General features: G+C 42.9%; 1 protein-coding gene across 4 annotated transcripts; it reads left to right on the top strand.

Moving 5' to 3' along the window:
• Positions 1-31: 31 nt before the first annotated feature.
• Positions 32-18,376, top strand: tdrd5 (tudor domain containing 5). 4 transcript variants are annotated; one of them, XM_062556573.1, is made up of 17 exons: positions 32-238; positions 701-744; positions 918-1,154; positions 1,351-1,827; positions 3,574-3,722; positions 3,907-3,990; positions 4,996-5,052; positions 9,774-10,040; positions 10,242-10,456; positions 10,871-11,080; positions 11,429-11,495; positions 11,613-11,813; positions 12,167-12,295; positions 13,484-13,684; positions 14,480-14,635; positions 17,209-17,362; positions 17,869-18,376. In XM_062556573.1, exons 3-17 carry the CDS (start codon positions 920-922, stop codon positions 18,027-18,029), a joined length of 2,763 nt encoding a protein of 920 aa, XP_062412557.1. In that variant the 5' UTR covers positions 32-238; positions 701-744; positions 918-919; the 3' UTR covers positions 18,030-18,376. The 4 variants fall into 4 exon arrangements, with proteins under 4 accessions (XP_062412557.1, XP_062412556.1, XP_062412558.1 ...); XM_062556572.1 differs by having other exon boundaries at positions 674-744; XM_062556574.1 differs by having other exon boundaries at positions 74-115; positions 674-744.
• Positions 18,377-20,241: the final 1,865 nt, after the last annotated feature.

Here is a 20,241-nt window from a genome sequence, read left to right as displayed (position 1 = left end):
CCATGAAGTAAATGCGCGTCCCAGACGCAGTTTTGATTACGGAATACCACACAGACCAACAGACCCGCTGCAACCGAGTGGCGACAGACTAGTCATGATATTCTGCTGGCACGTGGTAACTACAGTTCTGTCTATTGCAGCCAAATCTGACTTCACCTGTACTTCCTATTGCATGAAAAAATAGCGTCTAATATTATAGAAGAAGTCTCTCGAGTGAAGAGGGTTTCGTATCGAACAGGCAAGTACGTTTAATACAATAAAACTAAGTGGAAGTAGAATATTACATTAGCAAAATAGCTAACGTTATGGCGTTTTACTTTAGCGCAATGCTAAATGTGTATCCATGTTAAGGTGGCTATGGTAGATAACTGACATCATCGAACAGTCTGTGATTTTATTCAGAAATTATATCAATCCGATTAAGAGTTTAGGACAAGCAAATTTGAGTTATCTGGTTCAACCATCAAGGTAACGTTAGCCTAATAAGCGAGGTCACGTCAAGTTAAGGTCAGTTAACCAAGTTGTTTGGAGTTGGACCAAGGTGAAGTTAGCCTTGCTTCTCGAAGTCCCCAGTCTCCCCACCCCAGAAAACTAGAGTGCATATTATAGTTTTATGAATGACATTTTGCATTTTGTTCATGTATGCTACACTATTGGTTTTGTTGTGTTGCAGAACCTTGACGTTTTTGTCTAATTGCAGAGGAGTTCGTAGCGATCCCTAATGCAAGCTACTGGGAGAGAGAGGTAAGTGTTTTAGGATATCGTGCAAGCCACGATGTTAGGGTTGCTTCTCTTCGTTCAGTACAGTAGGTGTTACATCCACCTCCGTTAACATTATTTTGACGTTACTTCTTTCTATCCTTATTCTCAATTGACAATGTCCTATATTACAATAGCCTAATTACCTCTCTCACCAGCTATGAATGTGAATCAGGATCAGTTGTTTTCGGCTCTGAAGAAGGATGTACGATCCTTGTTGGTCTCGGCCAAATTGGGCGTTGCACCAGAACAGCTCAAGCGGGACTACCAGAATTTACTCGGTCACCCCCTACCACTAAGGATACTTGGATTTCGACATGTACTTGACATGGTTAAAGAGATGCCTGACGTTGTTCATGTGGTCTATGGACAAGATGGCAGTATGAGGTTGAAAGGTGATTGCTTAAACTACATTTCTAACATTTGATATTCTGTTTTTTGAATTTTAACATTATTTTATTCCCTAAATATTTTTGTTTCAGATTCTAAACGAGATATGTTCTCCTATCCATACCATGCAATACTGAGCCTGCCTTACATTATCATACATAGGCCCCACACCTGTGATAATTAAGTGTTTTTGTTTTTCAGCTGTTGTAGATGAAACCACAAGAGGTATTCAGGAGCTAGTGGCTAAACAGAAAACCCCTAAGGGAAAGCCTGCTCCACGGCGGACTTTTGGGTTCTTTGGCACCAGCAGACAGCACTACCCCCAGAGCAATTCAATCATCATGCCCCGGCGAGTCACTGGCCCTCCACCACTCCCTGCACATCTTCGTAGCCAGCTCCGGCAGCTTCTGTCTCAGGGCCCGCTGAGGTTGTCTGAGTTAGAGCAACGCTATGCCCACCGCTTTGGACGACGGCTGCAGCCGGAATTGTGTGGCTATTACTCGCTTGCTGAGATGCTCGCTGCCTCTGCTGATCTGATTGCCATTGAACAGAGCCGGAGTGGGTCCCTGCTCAAGCTGAAGACCTCTATTACACCACTGCAGCCAGTGACACCCAACAAAACAGAAGCTCCCAAGCAGCATGCATCCAGTACAGCCAGTATGCAGTCTCTGCACTCAGGTGTGTACTGTATGTGGAGTGGGATGAAATGTCATTGACTGTGTTAACATTCACTTCAGTATTTCGCTTATGAGGTTTAACGATTTTGGTCATATTCAGGATTGGCGTTTAGATGAACACAGAGAAACCCGGTTGGTAATATCCCTGTATACATGATTAATACCAGTATCCCAGTTACCAACAATAAAGTTCTATTAGCACTCCTTATCTTGGTTTACAATGCAAATTGCGTTTGCACTTTGCAAGAGAAATCGGGATTAGGTATACACTATATTGCCAAAAGTATTCGCTCACCTGCCTTGACTCACATATGAACTTCAGTCACATCCCATCCTTAATCCATAGGGTTTATTATGGCGTCGGTCCACCCTTTGCAGCTATACCAGCTTCAACTCTTCTGGGAAGACTTTCCACAAGGTTTAGGAGTTTCTGAAAGAATGGTCAAAAAATCCCATTAACACACTCCTAAACCTTGTGGAAAGTCTTCCCAGAAGAGTTGAAGCTGTTATAGAGAGTGGACCGCATAGAGAGAGCATAGAAGAGAGACTCAATTGGACACCCTAACCTATGGTACAATAGAGGTCTCTTTCTTTAGCTGTTAATAGCCGCTCTATTTCATCCTCATCTTTGGATGAGGAGGAAGGTATGCACTCTGATGCATTATCTATATACTGATGGACACATTTTGGATGGAATCCCATTGACGAGAAAGGTGTATTAATTTCAGCCATTTCAACTTGATGTGCTATCAGAAATAATCTGTACCTTGGGTCCATAAAGAAAGCAGCCACGAATGCATCATTTTCAAACAGAAAATATTTTAATCATTGTGATAATAAAATAACGGGGGATAAAAATAAGGTTATTTACCGGTTACCATTACCAATATTTCAAATACACGTTTCTGTTTCAGAACATTAACAAAATAAAGTTTCTGGTTTAGTTTTTGTTCCTAGCAATCTATCAGTTGATTCTGTTTTTTTCTTTTTTTTCCGTTCCATGAACCAGTTCAAAGCCTTGGTTCAATAAAACCATACACTACTCACAAAAAGTCAGGGTTATTTGACTTTCAGATGATATTTGTGACCCTGTAAAGCGGAACCAGTCGTTTCGTAAATGAAGTTATTGCGCTCACGTGAACGGCCACAAACTAAGCTTTCCAACGATATGTATATCGAGGGTATTACCCAAACTATCGCTAAGATAAACGCATCCAAAGTTGACATGGTTCTCCTGTCATGATTTGCCAGAAGAGGAGAAATCACCTGTTTAAGCGGCGCGTGCACAACGGGAATGACAGCAAATGTGTTGAATCTTCGCCGGGTTTAACAGTCAAAACGTAGGTTTTTCAGTGAAATGCGTTCACGATATGAAACGGTAGACTGTATACAGCCGAATTATGCGAAAACGTGAAATTCAACATTTTAACCCGGAAGTTTGCTATTTTTGTTTGTTATTTTCTCAAAATAACGATGTGCGCAAAACGACTGATTTCGCTGTGAATGGTCACATTTGAGGATGAACCTAAAATCCACTATAACCTTTGAAGGTGAACTTAATGTGACTTTCTCTAAACTTTTTAATGCGCATGTCGAACAGTTCAATGTTTCAGTTCTTTCTGCGCTGAAACATTACATTTCACCCCAAAAGCCAGATATCCCTAACTTTTTGTGAGTAACATATGTAAAACTGTTATGCAGAAGTTGTTAATGTCAACTTTGCTATGACCCTGCCTATCCACTTTAGTTTCCAAGGTGACTGAAAAGCCGCAGACTGAAAATAAAGACCATGTCATCAAGCCGCCAGTGTCAGAAGTGCCTGCTAGCACCAACATTAACAAGCAGGATGTAGAGTCTAAGGTGGATCGTCAGTCCTTTGAGAAGTCAATCTTAAAGGTTTGTTTGTCCCCAATGGCTCAAATCATGCTAATATGAAGTAAACTGTCCCTGGAATCGGATGGACTGTTTATGTAATTCATTCTTTAGTTTAGAAAAGAATCAGGAACAAAATGGATTGAAAATATAAATGGCAAACTATTCTGTTGTGACCATCACCAGCTATGTTTGTTTATGAGTGCAGCTTGAGGAGCAGCTCCGGCAGCAGATCCTTGAGTTTGGGGATGCAGGCACAGTCAGCCCGGAGTTGAAGGCCAAACTCCATCAGGTCAGTCAGGCATTGGAAGAAAACCAACCTGTTCAACTGCAGTTACGGATGGGTTGTTCATCAAACTTTGGAGTAGCAAGGCCACTATGGCCATTGGCTCTCGTGCCAGTTTGTTGAGGAAGGGTGACATGCATAAACCAATAGTCTAAACATAATCATAGCAGATGCCACACGTTTTTATTTAAAAGAAAGAAACAAGCCTACATTAGTATGTAGAAAATTTGTATTCACAATACTTATTTTGATGCATTTGCATTACTGTAGCTGTTTGAAGAGTAAACAAATTGGTGGGTTTTAACACTAATTGGGAAAAATGGGCTTGATCCTAAGTTGACAGGGTCCAAAAAATATTTTCAAAGGTGCCGTAGGTTAGCTTTATACAACTAACTCTCTGTCATATTTGCTGACACTGACCCTGACCCTGACCCGACCTGACCTCACTCGATTAGAAATACATGAAGCAGGTCATTTGAAAAAAAAAAAAAAACAGCTCCTCTGGCCCCACCTGGAGCCTGTTGCACGATTTGCAAGATATCCAACGCTCCCGTTTCAGATGCACCAATCAGGGACGGGGGACGGTATCTAACAGAGTGTCAATCACGGCTCATGCCCATCGCATTTCATAGAGTCCTCCCCTCCTGCTTTCCTGCACTCTTATCATGCACAGCTTTCCCTTGTGGGACGAGGGGTTTAGGAGACCGCTTTGGGCTTTAGCAGTGAGGGATTGAGAAGTTGTCGATGTTCAAATTTTTCGGCTAAGTCCTGGATTTTCGTAGTCCTGCCCGTCACGGGACCTTTAAGGATTTTTAGCCTTATTAGAATAATCAGTCGATTGGCTGCCCCTTTCATTCGGATATTAGTATGAAGAACCGCTTTTGTTTTCCCACCGACTTTAACTCAAGCCACTCCAAGCACTCAGCCAATAGGTCGTAATTCTATATATCTCCATATGCATCTGAGACCGCCCTAATTCATCATGCCTCACTGTTTCTCATGTTTCCCCAGGTAGTGACTGAAAACATCAATGGCATTGCCCTCCATCAGCTCCCACTGGTATACAAGGTAAGGAAGAAAAGCTTCACCTGGGTCACTGAGCAGATAGTCTGTTAGGATGACAGTTTCCTTTTTTTTTATTTTATTTTTAAGGCGAGACACGGCAGTCAAAAACATCGATTTTTCATGCACTGGTCAAAATTGAGATTTTGGGCTAGTTTACTCCTTCAATATGTGTTCTTTCAATCTGCTATAAAAAAAACGTTGAAAATATACCTGGAGATGTTTATTTTATTACATTTTGTTGACTTGCAGTAGTAAGTTACTCCCGAATTTACCAAGAAGTTAGCATTCTAACGTAACATGCCGCGTTTCGCTTGTTTACTGAATACTGTCATGACCGGTGTCGTTGAAAAGCTCTGAGTCTCCTGCACAAAGATATGTAACCCAAAAAAGGGCATTTCCTTTCTATCAGCAACCAATCGTGAATGTCCACAGGGGGGTTTAAAGCTAATTACGAAATCCCATTGGCTACTGCCGGTTTCTGTTAATGTGATTCGCTTAGACGCATCACGTGGTGTACTCTTGACACTTCCGTAATTAGCTTACCGCGGGACTTTCGAAAATGCCGGCGACACCGCAATTTTCTAGAAAAAGAAAGCAGCAATTGGGCTCTGCGAGGTCTGTAAAGACAAAGAAATCTGTTGGATTAGCTGAAAAGCCATCAGGAAGCAGCACATCTGACCGTAAGCTGTCGTTGGGAAACCGGGGGGGGGGTTAAATGACAATGACACAGACTGCGCGACACAGCAGTGGCTGATTATGCATGTCGCACGTCTCAATGAACTAATATGCGATCTCTTGTGCCCCAATTGTGCTGCATCGGGTCTATTTATAAAGATAGACCCAGAAAACCATGGGTTTTGTAGTAGTCTGCTTTTAGAGTGTAGCAATTGCAATGGAGAGAATGGGTATAGGCGAAGTGTTTACACATCCACACGTCTGCAAAGCGAGACGAGAGGTAATGTCGCTTTTGACGTGAATGTCCGCATGGTGCTTTTGGCCCATGAATTAGGGATGGGATATGCTGCACTGAAGAAGGTCAGTAAGGTGTTGGGAATCCCTTCCCTTCACCTGAAAACATACCAGAGGCATGACAAGAGAGTGACAGGTAGGCTATGGAAACAGGGATGGGATAGGGATTTTAAAATGTTGTAACAGTGAACATATTTTCATGGATGGAACAAGGATGGATTTGTAATGGTACAAATGTCATCAAATAAATTGTCAGTTTACTTTTGCAGTACAACTTGAGTTTTCAGTTCAGTGGCGAAAAAAAAGGGACAATGAAATAGTGTCGCTTTATCAACTTATGGATATTGAAGAAACATATGATCAATTAGAGAGAGAGAGAGAGACCGAGAGGGGAAATCTACGCTGTTGTTGTCAGGTTTACACACACACACACACACACACTTATGGATCTGTCACAGATCACAACATGATAAACATTTAAGCTTTTAAGAGCATTTCTAACAACAAATTAAAAACCACAATAAGTGCATCAATGAGTGTAATAAGTGCATCAATGAGTGCAACTGCCTGTTATAAGATGGCCTTATTCTTTATAGTCATTTACAGTTTGGTTTGTCTAATTGGCTGCTACATTTGCCATTACATTACATTTAGCAGACACTTTTTTTTGTCCAAAGTGACTTACATATGTCAGCAACATTACAAGGGATTACATTGTCCCCGGAGCAACTTGGGCTTATGTGCCTTTCTCAAGGGCAAAACAATGGTAACCGCGTTTTGGACCGAAAGCTTTCATGCTACTGCTCACTAACCCAGTTCCTAACTGTGTGTTCAGACCAAGAGCGACTTGAGCTTCCAAAATCGCCCTGGATGCCCTGTAAAGGACGCCGTGGGAAGCTGGGAAGCTTTGGCCGCTCCTGGCCGCTCTGACGTAGTAGCATTCGATGTTCGTTGAAAGTCGTTTGGTCGCTGAACCGCGTCATAGCTCATTACCATAAAGTTAAACCACTTTCAACTTTCTCTAGTCGCTCAAGACGCCCAAAACGCGATGCCGACAGATTGGTCGCTGCTGGCAGCTGAGAGAAGCCGGCTTCCATTGAAAATGAATGACTTCTGGAATCTTTGGAAGCTCAAGTCGCCCGCGGTGTGAACACACAGTTAACCACTACACTACGACCACCTCAACATGCCTGCCTGATCTACTCCCTGGTCCTTTCCAAAGGAATTGAGTTTTTGCCACTCAAGTGAAAATAAATGTACTTTTATCAAGTAAGTCAACAATAAAGGAACAGTTCTTGATACAACAGGCATTTTTTATTATAGTGGCGGAAATTGAAAGAGGACTGGAGTCACTGCACAAGACCAGGGAGCAGATAAGGCAGGCCTATGCAGATGTTGATCCAGAGGTGGCAGAGTTGCTGAGTGAGGATGCTGATGCCATAATCAACATCGGTGTCTCTTTTGATGGCACATGGCAAAAGCGTGGTTTCACCTCCCATTCTCACAGGACTGGTCATTGACTTCGAGGTCTTATCCTCTTACTGTCATGCATGTGTCATTAAACAAAGTGCTAAGAATGAGGGGAAAATCACTGTTGAGGAGTTTGACACCTGGAGAGAATTGCATACCGACTGTGCCATGAATTTCTTAGGGTCAAGTAAGGCAATGGAGCAGGAGGCAGCAAAGAGAATGTGGGCCAGGTCAGTTGGTCGCCACCAGTTGCGGTACACTGAGATGCTGTCAGATGGTGATAGCTCTGCTTTTAGGGAGGTCCTATCACTGAACCCATACCCTGGGCATGAGATTGAAAAGCTTGAGTGTATCAATCATGCGCATAAACGAATGGGTACAGCGCTCAGGAAATTCAGCGCTGAGAGGAAATTGGGAGGCTGACGGCAAAAAAATGCAAAACATTGCAAAATTATTACAGGGGGGCCATTTTGAATAATCAGGGGTCAATAGATTCCATGAAAGCCGAAATTTGGGCAGGCCTTCTCCACTCTATGTCCACAGACGAAACTCCATTGCACACTAGGTGCAACGTCTCATGGTGTTGGTATCGGAGGGCAGAGGATAAAGGTGACACCCCCGAAAGCCACACACGACATGCCACCACTTACCTCACACGAGAGGTGGGTGAGAAACTTCTCCCCATCTACCATCGCATGTCCAGTGACAGTCTTTTAAAAAGAATGCAGCATGGTGGCACTCAAAATGTGAATGAGTGTCTCAACTCTGTGATCTGGGCCCGATGCCCAAAAACTGTTTTTGTGGGCAAGAGCAGGGTCGAGGCAGCAGCAAGCATGGCCATTTGCTCTTTCAATGAGGGTGCCTCAGCCATGCTCAGCGTAATGGCAAACCTGTGGCTGGAGAGCACAGTCATAACAGTGAAAAGCATCAAGCAGGCAGACCTGCTCAGGGTGTCGAAAGCCAATGCTGTTCAGTCTGAGAGTGCCAGACGCAAGCGTAAATTGGTGAGCACAGCAAAGAAGGTAGATAGGCACCAGCAAGAGAATGCTGAGGGGCCTACTTATGGTGCTGGAATGGACTAGAAAGTTGTCTGTATCTATTGGTCTTGTTCTGTGTCATGATACAACTCTCAGTGTGTTTTGTCAGAAACGTTGTGCATTATACGGCCATGTTAATACATTGAGTCACTGCAGTTGTTGGCCTTATGTGTATGCCATGTTATTAAATAATAAATTTTTAGGAGCTTGACATGTTCTATATTATTATTACTAAGGGCCTGAGCATTTATTATGCCTTTGAGCAATTGTTTCTAATAGAAATGTATTAATTTTCCCAATTAAAATCTTTAAAGGCCGTTTTCTCAAAATGAGTTTTTTTTATCATTTTCCGGTACATACTTTTCAGCCTGTGTAGCACCTATGTACACCAAACTTTCCAGTAACACACTTAGGAGTATTCTGAAGACATTTACAGAGGGATTTGTTAATAAATCATTCTTAGCCTGATTTATGTGACATTTCAGTCAAAAAAACATGGCGAAAATAGATTTTTTAAGGCTATTGACAGTGTATTTTGATTTCCTTGGTAATGAAAGAAGATATCCTGAAATCCCTCTGTAAATTTGTTAACATCTTGTGTGTAAACAAAATGAAAAAGAAAAAAATCACCTGGCTTTATCATGTGTCCAGATCTATCTACCGAAAAAATATGCAAAATCGCGCATATTTAATGAGATAATACCTAATTTGCATAATTAAACATAATAATTTCAGAAACTTGTAATACATTTTTTTCTCATACATATGTAAGTAATCAACTGAGGAAGTTTCATGGTGATACCTATTATTTAAAAAAATTACCCTATTCAACTGTAGTGTCTCGCCTTAAAGTTGTGGTAATGCAGATAATGTGACTTCATATGTAAAGAGCACATGTGTGCCAAAAGCTGTGCCTATGCTGTCAGTATTTCACTTCAACAGCAATCATGCAACTTCATGATTGGTTCAAAGTGTTATCTGACTGAAGCAAGTATTATGCTGATCACATTTAGATTGTATAATCTGTATATCTGATATGTATGATTTTATAAGGTGCACAACACTGTGAAAAACACAACATAGATTGCACATTTTCTTTGCCCAAATTTCCGCGCAAATACGAATGTGAATAAGCTGAATGGAAACCCAGCTACTGTGGGTGTGTTGTGTGTGCCATCGGGTTTTATTTGCTCTAAAGTGAGCTTGTCATTCAATTTCCCTGTCAATTGACACACGATCTGTGCTTAGAAAATGTTTGGTGAGGACCTGCCCCTGGCTGAGAGCGGCTTTGTGAACGTGTCGGAGCTGGTGGGGGCCCTGAGCGATGTCCTCTGCGTCCAGCCCGACTCAAAGGAGGACAAGAGTCACTTGATGGTGACCCAGGCGTCAGACAACGCAGAGCAGGGCCACTACCTGAGCTGCGAGGACTCCCACTGGGATGGAACTGCGGAGGAGGACACTGCAGATGAGCCACAGATAAATGCAGAGCAGAAGGTCAACAAAACCATCGAACAGGTCTGGCAACCCAAACAGTCCTGTTTGAGAAGGGTGTATGTTTTTTCATGTATCTCTAAATGTAAAAACAAATTGTACATGTGTGTGTGGGGCTGGGGTCATAATTGTGGTTTGTAGGCCCACATATGTGTGCTGATGTACTGTACATTCTCTTAAGGTATGTCTATTGGTACATGCCTATGTATATTTGCCTGTACCCAGGTTTTGGAGCAGGTGCCTGTGGACTCTGTGGTGCCTCTGGACTCTGTGGTGCCTCTTGATGCGGTGCAGAATCAGAGGCTCAAGGCTCCGACCCGACGCAAGGAGAGGGAGCTGCTGTCTGTGCTGGTGGAGCACGTGGAGTCACCCGGACACTTCTATGTGCGCTTTGAGGGCCAGGAGTCTAGAATGCTGGAAGACATGATGCTGCAAATGAGGTTCCGTTTCGGTGCAATTTGGTTGTCCTTTGTTTTGTGTGTAAAGTTCTCAACAACACGTAAAAAATATTGACTGCTCAGTTCAAAAGGATCAGAAGACTATGGACTCTTCTCATTCATCTTTTAATCTATCCTCCCTTCCTTCCTCGGTCCTCGGCTCGTTCCCACTGATCTATATAAAGAATGATGCGGCGGAAACAATGGGATAGTCTATCCAGTGTTCTTTATAGATCAGTGGGAACGAGCCTGGAGGACTGAGCATCGAGGAGAGAGGAGAGAGGTTGAGAAGGGGCCATAGTAGTGAATGTACAGTGCTTATTATCATAAACCTACGGTGGGAACAAGCCGGATGATGAAGCAGAGACGTTGCGAAGGGGCCTTGGTTTGAGTAGGCCTGTGTTGCTCTGTCTACAGGACCTTCTATGCATGCCCAGAGATGAGCCAGCGCTACAGGCTGCTGGAGGGCTATGTGCGGCCGGGGCAGGTGTGCTGCGTGGCCCCCAGGGATATCTGGTTCTACCGCGTGGTCATCCTTCAGGTGCTGGACAGCCAGCAGGTGGAGGTGTACTACACAGACTTTGGTGATGTGAACACGGTGGACAGGGACCGCCTCTGCTTCCTCAAGTGAGTGCCTCCAACTTGATCTAGTCAGTCATTCATGGAGTTGTTTCTGTTGCCTTATTGTTGGATGGCTCTTAATGGATGTAGGCGGGATTCAAAGTGATTTACATGGCTTGTTACAAGCTTCCATATTAGGTACTGTGTTCTGATAGGTCGGTATTGATTGAAATGATGCTCCTATGTTAAACCTGTGTTTGAGGATATGCCAAATAGATAGGTACTGTAATATTTGTTATATGCATAATGGCTGCACAAAACGTTAAAATAAAGTGAACATTTAAGTGATTTGTTTTAACCTTAAGACATTGGAAATTGCAGTAAATGATTACTAATTGATATTTCAAATTTCAGGGCATGCTATGCAACTCTCCCTGCTCAGGCTGTCCCTTCGTCTCTCTCTGGGATCATGCCAGTTGGGGTAATGTGAAATGACCTATTTGATCTGGCCCTTCCGTTTGGATGCTTGGCTTGTTAGCAAAGATGACAATTTTGGGTGTTTTCTGTCCACGAGCTCTTGTCTCTCATCTCATCTCAGGCCTGCTGGACAGCAAATGCCGTTGGTTCTTTCCAGAAACTGTGCTGCGATCGCCTTCTGGTTGCAGCCATAGACCATTACCGTGGTGGTTTTATGCAAGTCTACCTGTGTGACACGCATACCCACGAGGACACATACGTCCACAGCACCCTCCTGACTGAGGGACATGCAATAGCCTGTGCTAAAGCTGAATACTTACAGGTTAGTGCTGAATAATAGTCTCAGTGGAATTTCTCAAGATTTTGTGAAATATGTTTGTGATGCTTACATTTTAATGGCATTTTGGAAACTTACAAACAGATCGCTTCAGTTGTGTACTGTTGTATTAAAAATCTCAAATGCACATAGTGTAACATTTTGACAAAACACTATTACCAGGACCATTACAGCAATGACGTGGACAGCAACATTAAAGCTACTTGAGCATCGGTATAAACCAGACGTGATGGCAAAGTGCACATTTAGAAAAAATTAGACCAATCCTCTAAAATTATTGTTATCCTCTGGAAAGCATCAGTTGCACACTGCCATGTGTAACCTGCTGTGTTTCTCAGACGTCTGGCAAGTCCAACCCCGTGTCCATGTACCTGGGGGATGGTGAACTCAAGCCGGTGAAGATGCCGGAGTCAGCAGTGGAGGAGTCACATGTCACAAGTGCCACGCCAGTGACCAGTGAGCCAGAGGTACGTGGAGCAATCCTGATCACACAACTGGCTGAGCCAGCAGTCCTCCTCAGGCCTGTCTCTGGTGTCCCGCAGCACCGTGTTGGTCCGTGTCGTATGTTTACCGGGTTGTCCATCCCATGGTGAACCGAATAGCCAGCAATTGGTTACGAGTTATGTTACATTATGTGCTTACATAATTCCAAAGGGTTCTCAGTTGTTTCAGAAAGAAATGGCTGATCTTTTTTTTTTTTTTTTTTTTTTTTAATTATATTTTTTGGCCTTTTTGCCTTTATTAGTACAGGACAGTGAAGAGGTAGACAGGAAACAAGTGGGAGAGAGAGATGGGGCGGGATCGGGACATGACCGCAGGCCGGATTTGAACCTGGGTCCCCGTGGGCACTCGGACCCGTAAATGGTACGGACGCTGCAGCCTGCTGTGCCACAGCGCCCCCCTAAATGGCTGATCTTTAATGCAATATCTACCCTGCCCATTATCAGCAACCGGCATTATGAAACGTCCTCCTTGGTCACATTTCACATTTCATGCTGCCTCTGCCTCCCGACAAATTTCTAGTTCTTGTTTTCACAGGAAACATTTTCACGTAGGACGGCAGAACGTCCCATTCTGACGATAATGAGATGTTGACATTTATTTGGTGATGGATAGATCAGAATTTAGTGCTGGTTGCATGTGATTGGTAGTCTGGCTATCACCATACTAAGATCAATCTTTTAAGATTGAGCATTAGTATGTGGAGTGTGCACTTTATTTCTACTGCACAAGAGACACTCTTTTGGCATCGTTCATCTAAGCGTATGCTTAGATAGTCCTTCAACCACTCAGACCAACAATCCGGGTGCGTCTTTTGATAAGCTAGTTTGTGATTGGAGCCAAAGGTTGTGGACATGAAGCAGGGAAGATAGATGTGCATGTGTCCAGCCTGAGCGACCGGGTGAAATCCAAATTCACCCAGCCTAAGTGATTGGTTAATTCAGATTTAATTCAGAGAGTGCTGGCCTTGATGTAGCTTTTCACCAGGATATTTTGCTGTCAAACTCGAGCCCATAATGTTTTTGCATTTCTATGAATTTGTGAATGAGTAAGTGTTTTTATAGCTCCAGTGACAGTCCCATGATATTAATGCAGTGGTCAACTGAGATTTGAGATTTGTGTTTGTCTGTTTTCCTTTTCCTGATTCCTTTCAGTCCATAGATCATGTCACTGAGGCAAAGTTCTGCATGGAGGAATCCACATCTCTGCCTAATATTCCCGCCCTGGAATCTGCACCCCCGCCCGATATTCCCGTCTTGGAATCTCCACCCCTCTCTGATGTTTCTGTCCTGGAATCTGTACCCTGTTCTAATGTTCTCCACCTGGAATCTACATCCCTGCCTAATGTTCCCATGGTAATGGCTACAACCGTGGCCACTGCTCCAGATGTAAAAGTTTGCCAATGAGTTGCATAGCCTACTCAAATATCAGCAAACCAAGTAGGCCTAAACAAACGTACTTTCATAGGCTAGGTCGGTTAGCAACACCTGGTTGAGAGATGCAAGTAAGCAGATCATGAACATTGACCTTTTATTTATCGTCATCAGGGGCAGCCGTGGCCTACTGGTTAGGGTTTCGGGCTTGTGACCGAAGGGTTGCCGGTTCGATCCCCGACCAGTCCACGGTGCCCTTGAGCAAGGCACCTAACCCCTCACTGCTCCTGGACCGCCACTGGTTGGGCAGGCAGCTCACTGCTCCGGGTTAATGTGTGATTCACCTCACTGTGTGTTCACTGTGTGCTGGGTGTGTTCACTAATTCGGTTAAATTGGGTTAAATGCAGAGAAAGGAATTTCCCTCACGGGATCAAAAAATATATATTCTGTTCTATTCTATCAAAACGGCATGCAAACAAGTTTAGGGTAGTCTCTGCTGTCTGCGTGTGGTATCTGGCTCAATGTTCTTCGCAAGGAACTGTAATGGTGGTACAGTAGATGAGCTTTCATGGGGAAACTACTTTACGATGATTGGTCAAATTTGTGGAAAAGTTGCAGTTGACAAAATTGCAAGTTGTGGTGGACAAAATTGCAAGGCCGTTCAGAATTCAAAGGGATTTGCTGAATTTGCGTTAATTATTGCGATCGCAACATCGCACATTCCTGGAGGGACTAGTTTCTGTATGTTAGATGTGTGTAAATATTTGTTGTTTCAGGATGAAATGGCCCAACCCAAAGTCAACCCGTTTGAGGCTCTACTGTCAAAAGACGTTCTGATCTCCAGTGACTGGGACCGAGGCTGGAATCCTGACAGAAACAGCAGTGCAGAGAATCATGTCCTAGAAATTGCTAATCATGACAGCATCCCTAAGGTAAACACGTTGATTAGGCAGATAAAAGCGTTTTAACCATGTCTCTGATCACCTTGATGTCTTAAACCTTAAAATACAGTGTATCCATGAAAATCAGTGCGTCATTGAAGCAGTGCTGAATCAATACACAGATTTCCCGTTTACTAACAAAACTACAGTAGATGCGTGCGCAGCCGTGGGGCAGAAGACGCCGGATGGCCGGTCATAACGTTAACGTTAACCTAATAACCAGCTGCTGTAAGCCACAATCGGCATTTTTTGTATGCCACTGTTGTCTAAATGATGATAACATCTCATTTCTGAGTTTATTTCAGAGTTTGTCGTTCGTTTTCATTATTAATATAACATCGTCTTTTTGGCGTTTTTGGTGGTTTCTGGCAAATAAAGGCATTACTTTACATTCCTGAACATTCTCTAACCATCGTCATTTTGAATAGTGCTGTTTTCGGCACTAAAATTCATTTGAATCTTTTCACAGAGAGCAGCTGCTTAATGCTGTTCATGGTAATTTCTGCTCCTTGTGTGCGTGCGCATGTTTTCGGGAAATCTATGTATGTGATCAGTGTTGATAAATATTTTGATACTCTTGTTTAAGCATTATGTAAATATTTTGTTAATCACAAGCCCCTTTCACACTGACAGAATATAACGCTAAATCAGCCGAATTTAACCTTAAGGCTGTTGCTTTCACAGTGACTGACACGGGGAGGGGACGCTGTTTTCGGAAGTTTCGGCCCAGAGTGCCAGCAATCTATTTTTTAGAGCTACACCGTATTCTATTTTATAGCTATGGACACATACTATTGCTTGTTTGAAAGGTGAGACTTTAGGCTCTCAATGGGTACAAACCGTTTATTTCTATATGCCTCTGTTCCTGAGAAATCCCAAGCAAAACAGTGGCTAGTTTACATTAACATTCCAGGTTTTTTTTTTCTAGAAATGGAGCTATAAGCGTCTTTCATAAAATATGAAGTGTCCCGGAAGTTTCCGGGAATGACCTAGCGAGCCCTGGTGTGACCCAGTGATAAACCCACGAATATGGCCTGGTTTTGACCTGATGTAATGTGCATGCGTCACTGATTCGAAATCCCAAAGCGGCAACTGTCAAAAGCCGAGTTATGATAACATGTCCAGATTTTGCTTTTCGATCGTCATCCATTTCAGTTCTGTTCATCATAGAGGTGTGTTAGTGTCTATTTTGTTTTTTTTCCCCTTTTTTTTTTAAAGCTAAAAGCGCAATATTACGTTTTTGGCACTCAATGCATGGCACTCAAAATGTTTAGAACAAATTTTAATATACTTTTTTGTTGTATACATACAAATACAGCTTTTGCCACACATTCATGAAATACAGCAAACTGCTAAGTCTCCGTGAGCACGTAGAATTAATGTTGTTGTTCAGTCAAGACGAGTAAAAGCATGGCTGCAGTTTGACTGCATCTTCCCCTTGGGTTTAATAGTTATATTTGCAGATTGCATTAGTTGCCGATGACCTCTCGGCACCCCTCTAGCCCTCAGCGCCTCTCCCCATGATTCAGGTGTTCACGATTGCTAAATCATTCACTCCAGCGAGCTGGAGCCCACGGTAGGCACGGCTGTATCGCATCCAAATGAACTCCGCCCACCTCACCTCAAGTATAAATAATACATTGTGGCATCAGTGAGTAAATGGAATTCATCTGGGCCAATTCTTTGTCCTTTTAAGAAAAACCCATCCGAACGTGGGACAGAACGCTAAATGATTCATGCCGATGTTGTCCATTGGCCCTGTTCTCTGTGATATTGCACATCTCCTTTGGAAACCAAACCACACTGAGGACATGGCGAAATGACGAGCATCTGGCCTTACTAGAGTATTGCTTTTTGCATCCCCCAGGAGAGTGGATGTGTGTGGTCTTATATGCCACAGTCATGGTACTTCCTTTTCAGTGGATTTGTTCTGTGTATAATGCATTTCATGTAGTTATCCACAGTGCACAAGAGTTGCCACAGTGTGCATACAGTACAATACATGTTTATGTGATTTAAGATTGGATCAAAATCTCATCTCGCATAGGGAATCTCGTTTTTTCCCTGAACCTCAGGGAGAAAAGATGCAAATGAAAAGAAAAAATGCATCGTCTTGCATGATTTCATTTCTCTTGGAAAAGATCTGCATATAGTTTTTATCTTCATAGCCCCGAGAACTTTTCTACGTGTAAAATCTGAGATCCTTTAACTGGTCCCAGACCATACACATACTTCTTGTTCACACACTTACTCTCAGACACACTCAGGTATGCATGCAGGTTACTTCTCTGGTGTATACTTAAATAACAATATAACCCGAATTTTAAATGCAGAACATTTAGCAACTCCATGTCATCAGTGTATTTTAGAGTTGTAAGTGCTATTGTGACTAAATCAACAATCTACCTGTAACCTGGAAGAAAGGAAACTTGCAGTGCAGTATGGCATATTCACCAATCTCACTGTGAGGCTCCTTGTCACCGGTGTCACCATGAAAGGCTGTTTCTCTCTGAAGTGGTGACATTTTCAGCCTCTGATTGTCAACACTCTTTCTTGACCCTCAGCATGACTCACTGCCCAGCCCTGTTCCTGTAGAGGAGACTAGTCCAGTGGAGGTGTCATCACCTCGGACGGAGACCTCACCCCAGGACCACGCACCACCTGCACTCTCCAGAATCCACACCTTTGGTCTTAAGCCAGACCAAATCTGCCGCACAGGTAGAGCACACACGTTTTAAATCCTTCAAATCCACTCATCCACTTTACATTAACAGCACTAAGGGCTAACTGAGGTAAATCTAGCAGAAGATACGAAGAGTTTGGTTCCAAACGCTATATCCACCATTTTAACTCATTTTTATTATTTTATTCTTTTTTTCCCCTAGTAATTTCAGTAGAAATCTTTATGGATATTGTTATTTGATTTATCTTTACTCAATCAAAACAACACAGCTGCAGTTTGATTGATATTTTCTGGAATACACAATTAAATAACATGACTTTTTAATGTTTTTAAAAACTGATATATAGCGTTTTGGAATCAAACTCTTCATTTTTCAAAATGACTGAAAACAGTGGCTCGGAACTTTGCGCAGCAGATCTCTTAAGACCAAGCTTGAGGCAAACTGCCTTACTGGTCAAACCAGGGGGTCAGGATTTGGAGGGTTAGCTTCAGTCAATCAAGGGTCAACAGCCTGTATCAGATCTGTCTTGTGCCATTTCAGGTGTGGAACCATCGACTCCGATTGTTCCAGGTTTAATCTTTCCGATGATCAGCCCTGGGGGTCGGATCAGCCCGGACAAACTGTTCTTACACCATGCCTCTCCACTGGCGCTGAGACCGGCCACTCGAATGGCTGCTGGACTGCACTTCCTCAAGTGGTAACCTTGCAGAATCTACTGGATCTGTAAGAACCCATTAAGGTCTTTAGGAGCTGTGTAGAGTCATTCGAGTACAATCTCCACAATTACGGTAACACAGAGTAGATTGTCATTCATTCCATGTTTTCTGATTTTGAAGTTTAAGGCAAATTTCATTTAATTTTATCAAGTGCAAGACATTTTTTATAGATTTTTTTAATGTTGTGACCAAATACAATAATGTATTTGAATTATTTGTTCTGCTGTTCCGCAATGTTTTCTTTGGTTTCAACTAATGTTGCCTTCAAAAAAATAACAAAATGTAATAGTAAAAATGACATCTTTGCTAATAAATAATTCTTTTAGAATTGTCGGAATTGTCAGATTCATGGAAAGTAGTTTCGTGGAATTAGATCAGGTGAGCTTCGGGAGAGGAGTAGTATGATGAAAAGGGTTAATGCCTTTAAAAATATCCTATATATATATTTTTTTATGTTCATGCAACAGGTTCAAAGTCATTTTGATGTTGTAAAAATGGCGTTTTTTTGATGCAAGACCTCCAGGTACTTTCTCTGTGGCAGAGACATTTATGGGAATTGCCTCATAATTAGCCCTCAGGTTTCTATTGCAGTGTAGCACCTACCTGATGCATGGAGCCTTGCTCTTCAATCATGACATCAATTTTGAACACTATAAATTATATTTTTTCAGAGCAAAACATTTGCATTCCAGACTTCTTTGTCCCCGCAAGCGTTAACCAGGTGCGATAATTCAAAATGTTTCCATAGGAAAAATCGCAAGATACTGTATAGGGGCAAAGATGGCTACCATGTAGGTGAACTTCACATTTAACCAGTCAACCATCTCTCCAAGGACCACCCAGCAGTTTCCGGGCTGCTCATGTAACCTGCGGTGTGATGAACCACCGCAGTCCAACCCTGCACACGCCTGGACTCAAACCCTCGAATCAGCAGCACCTTGGATCGGAAGTCAAGTGTGCTAACAATCCAGCTAAAAGCCCAGGCTACTAACTTTCATGCCAGCAGCACTCTTGAAGCGTCGGGGAGTGAGGTTTCCTAACATTCCACTCGCACAGCTAAGCTAGCTGGCATCCGTTACACTCAGAAGTAGGCTACTTTCCCCGCAGCCCTACAGGGAGTTCCTGAGATCAGGAGTTGCCTTGCTGTATCCTCAATTTCGGCATCTTGTTGAAAGAAATGCTCAAAATAGATTTTCCTCTCAATACAGTTTTCTCTCACTCAGTACTGTGTACTTTTGATCAAGCTTTTTCCTCCCATCGTCTAAATGACCTTGCCGTCACCTTCCGGTCGGCTTCCCTTAGATCCCCTCAGCCTCCAGGAGGCATCGATCACACTGGACCACAGGAGAGCTAGTCAATACCTGATCTCTGTTTAGCCACACCACACTCAGAGTGGTCGTAACATACCCTTGTAGAAGACTAATACGTTTTCATGCTTAACTATTCTGTGTCCCTCTTGACTGATTCTCTATTTCTCTTTTTCCCCAATCAAGGAAAAATATGGAGTATTTGGAAACATGATTTGGAAAAAGTATGTTGGTTGGTTATGTATTGCCATTATGTAAAACCCTTTTTTCCCCAATCTCATTCACTCCCCCTCCATCTCTTACACACTCCACTACATTTCCTTGTTTTCTTATCTTTCATGTCAGACTCCCTGCCTTGTCCCCTAAAATATTCACGTCTTCTGAAGCCTGCCCTGTGGGTGAGCCACCACTGAAGTGCACCATACAGAAATGTTACATGTCAGATGCAGCATGACATTGGACACTGTGTATCCGCAGCCTGCCTTCACAGCTTGCGTTGCCTCTCTGGCAGGGGTGCTGATTGAGGCCTGGCATATCGTCATATATTCACCACGGGCTCTCTGCCCTTGGCTCAGACTTCTCAGACCAATCAGAGCTCTAATGGGACCTTAACAAGCCCACACGCACTGAACCTTGAGGATGTCTGATCACCTAGAAATGGCTTACATTGAAACCTGGTAATTGGAGCCAAAACGGAAAGGACATTACTTGCTCATAATGATGTTGCTCATACACATGTATCTTCACGTTATTGTACACACTAGTTGTAATCGGGATGACGGCTACAGTTCATCAGTTATAGGCTGCGTTTGTCTTACAGTTGGGCGGACAGGGAATTGCTATCTGTTTACATAATATGCAGAACATGTAGGTATGAATTATGAATTTGT

This window comes from Sardina pilchardus, chromosome 15 (assembly GCF_963854185.1).
Source record: "Sardina pilchardus chromosome 15, fSarPil1.1, whole genome shotgun sequence".
Classification (NCBI taxonomy): Eukaryota; Metazoa; Chordata; class Actinopteri; order Clupeiformes; family Clupeidae; genus Sardina; species Sardina pilchardus.
The sequence above is the reverse complement of the archived record's forward strand: the minus strand, read 5'-3'. Positions and strand labels throughout refer to the sequence as shown.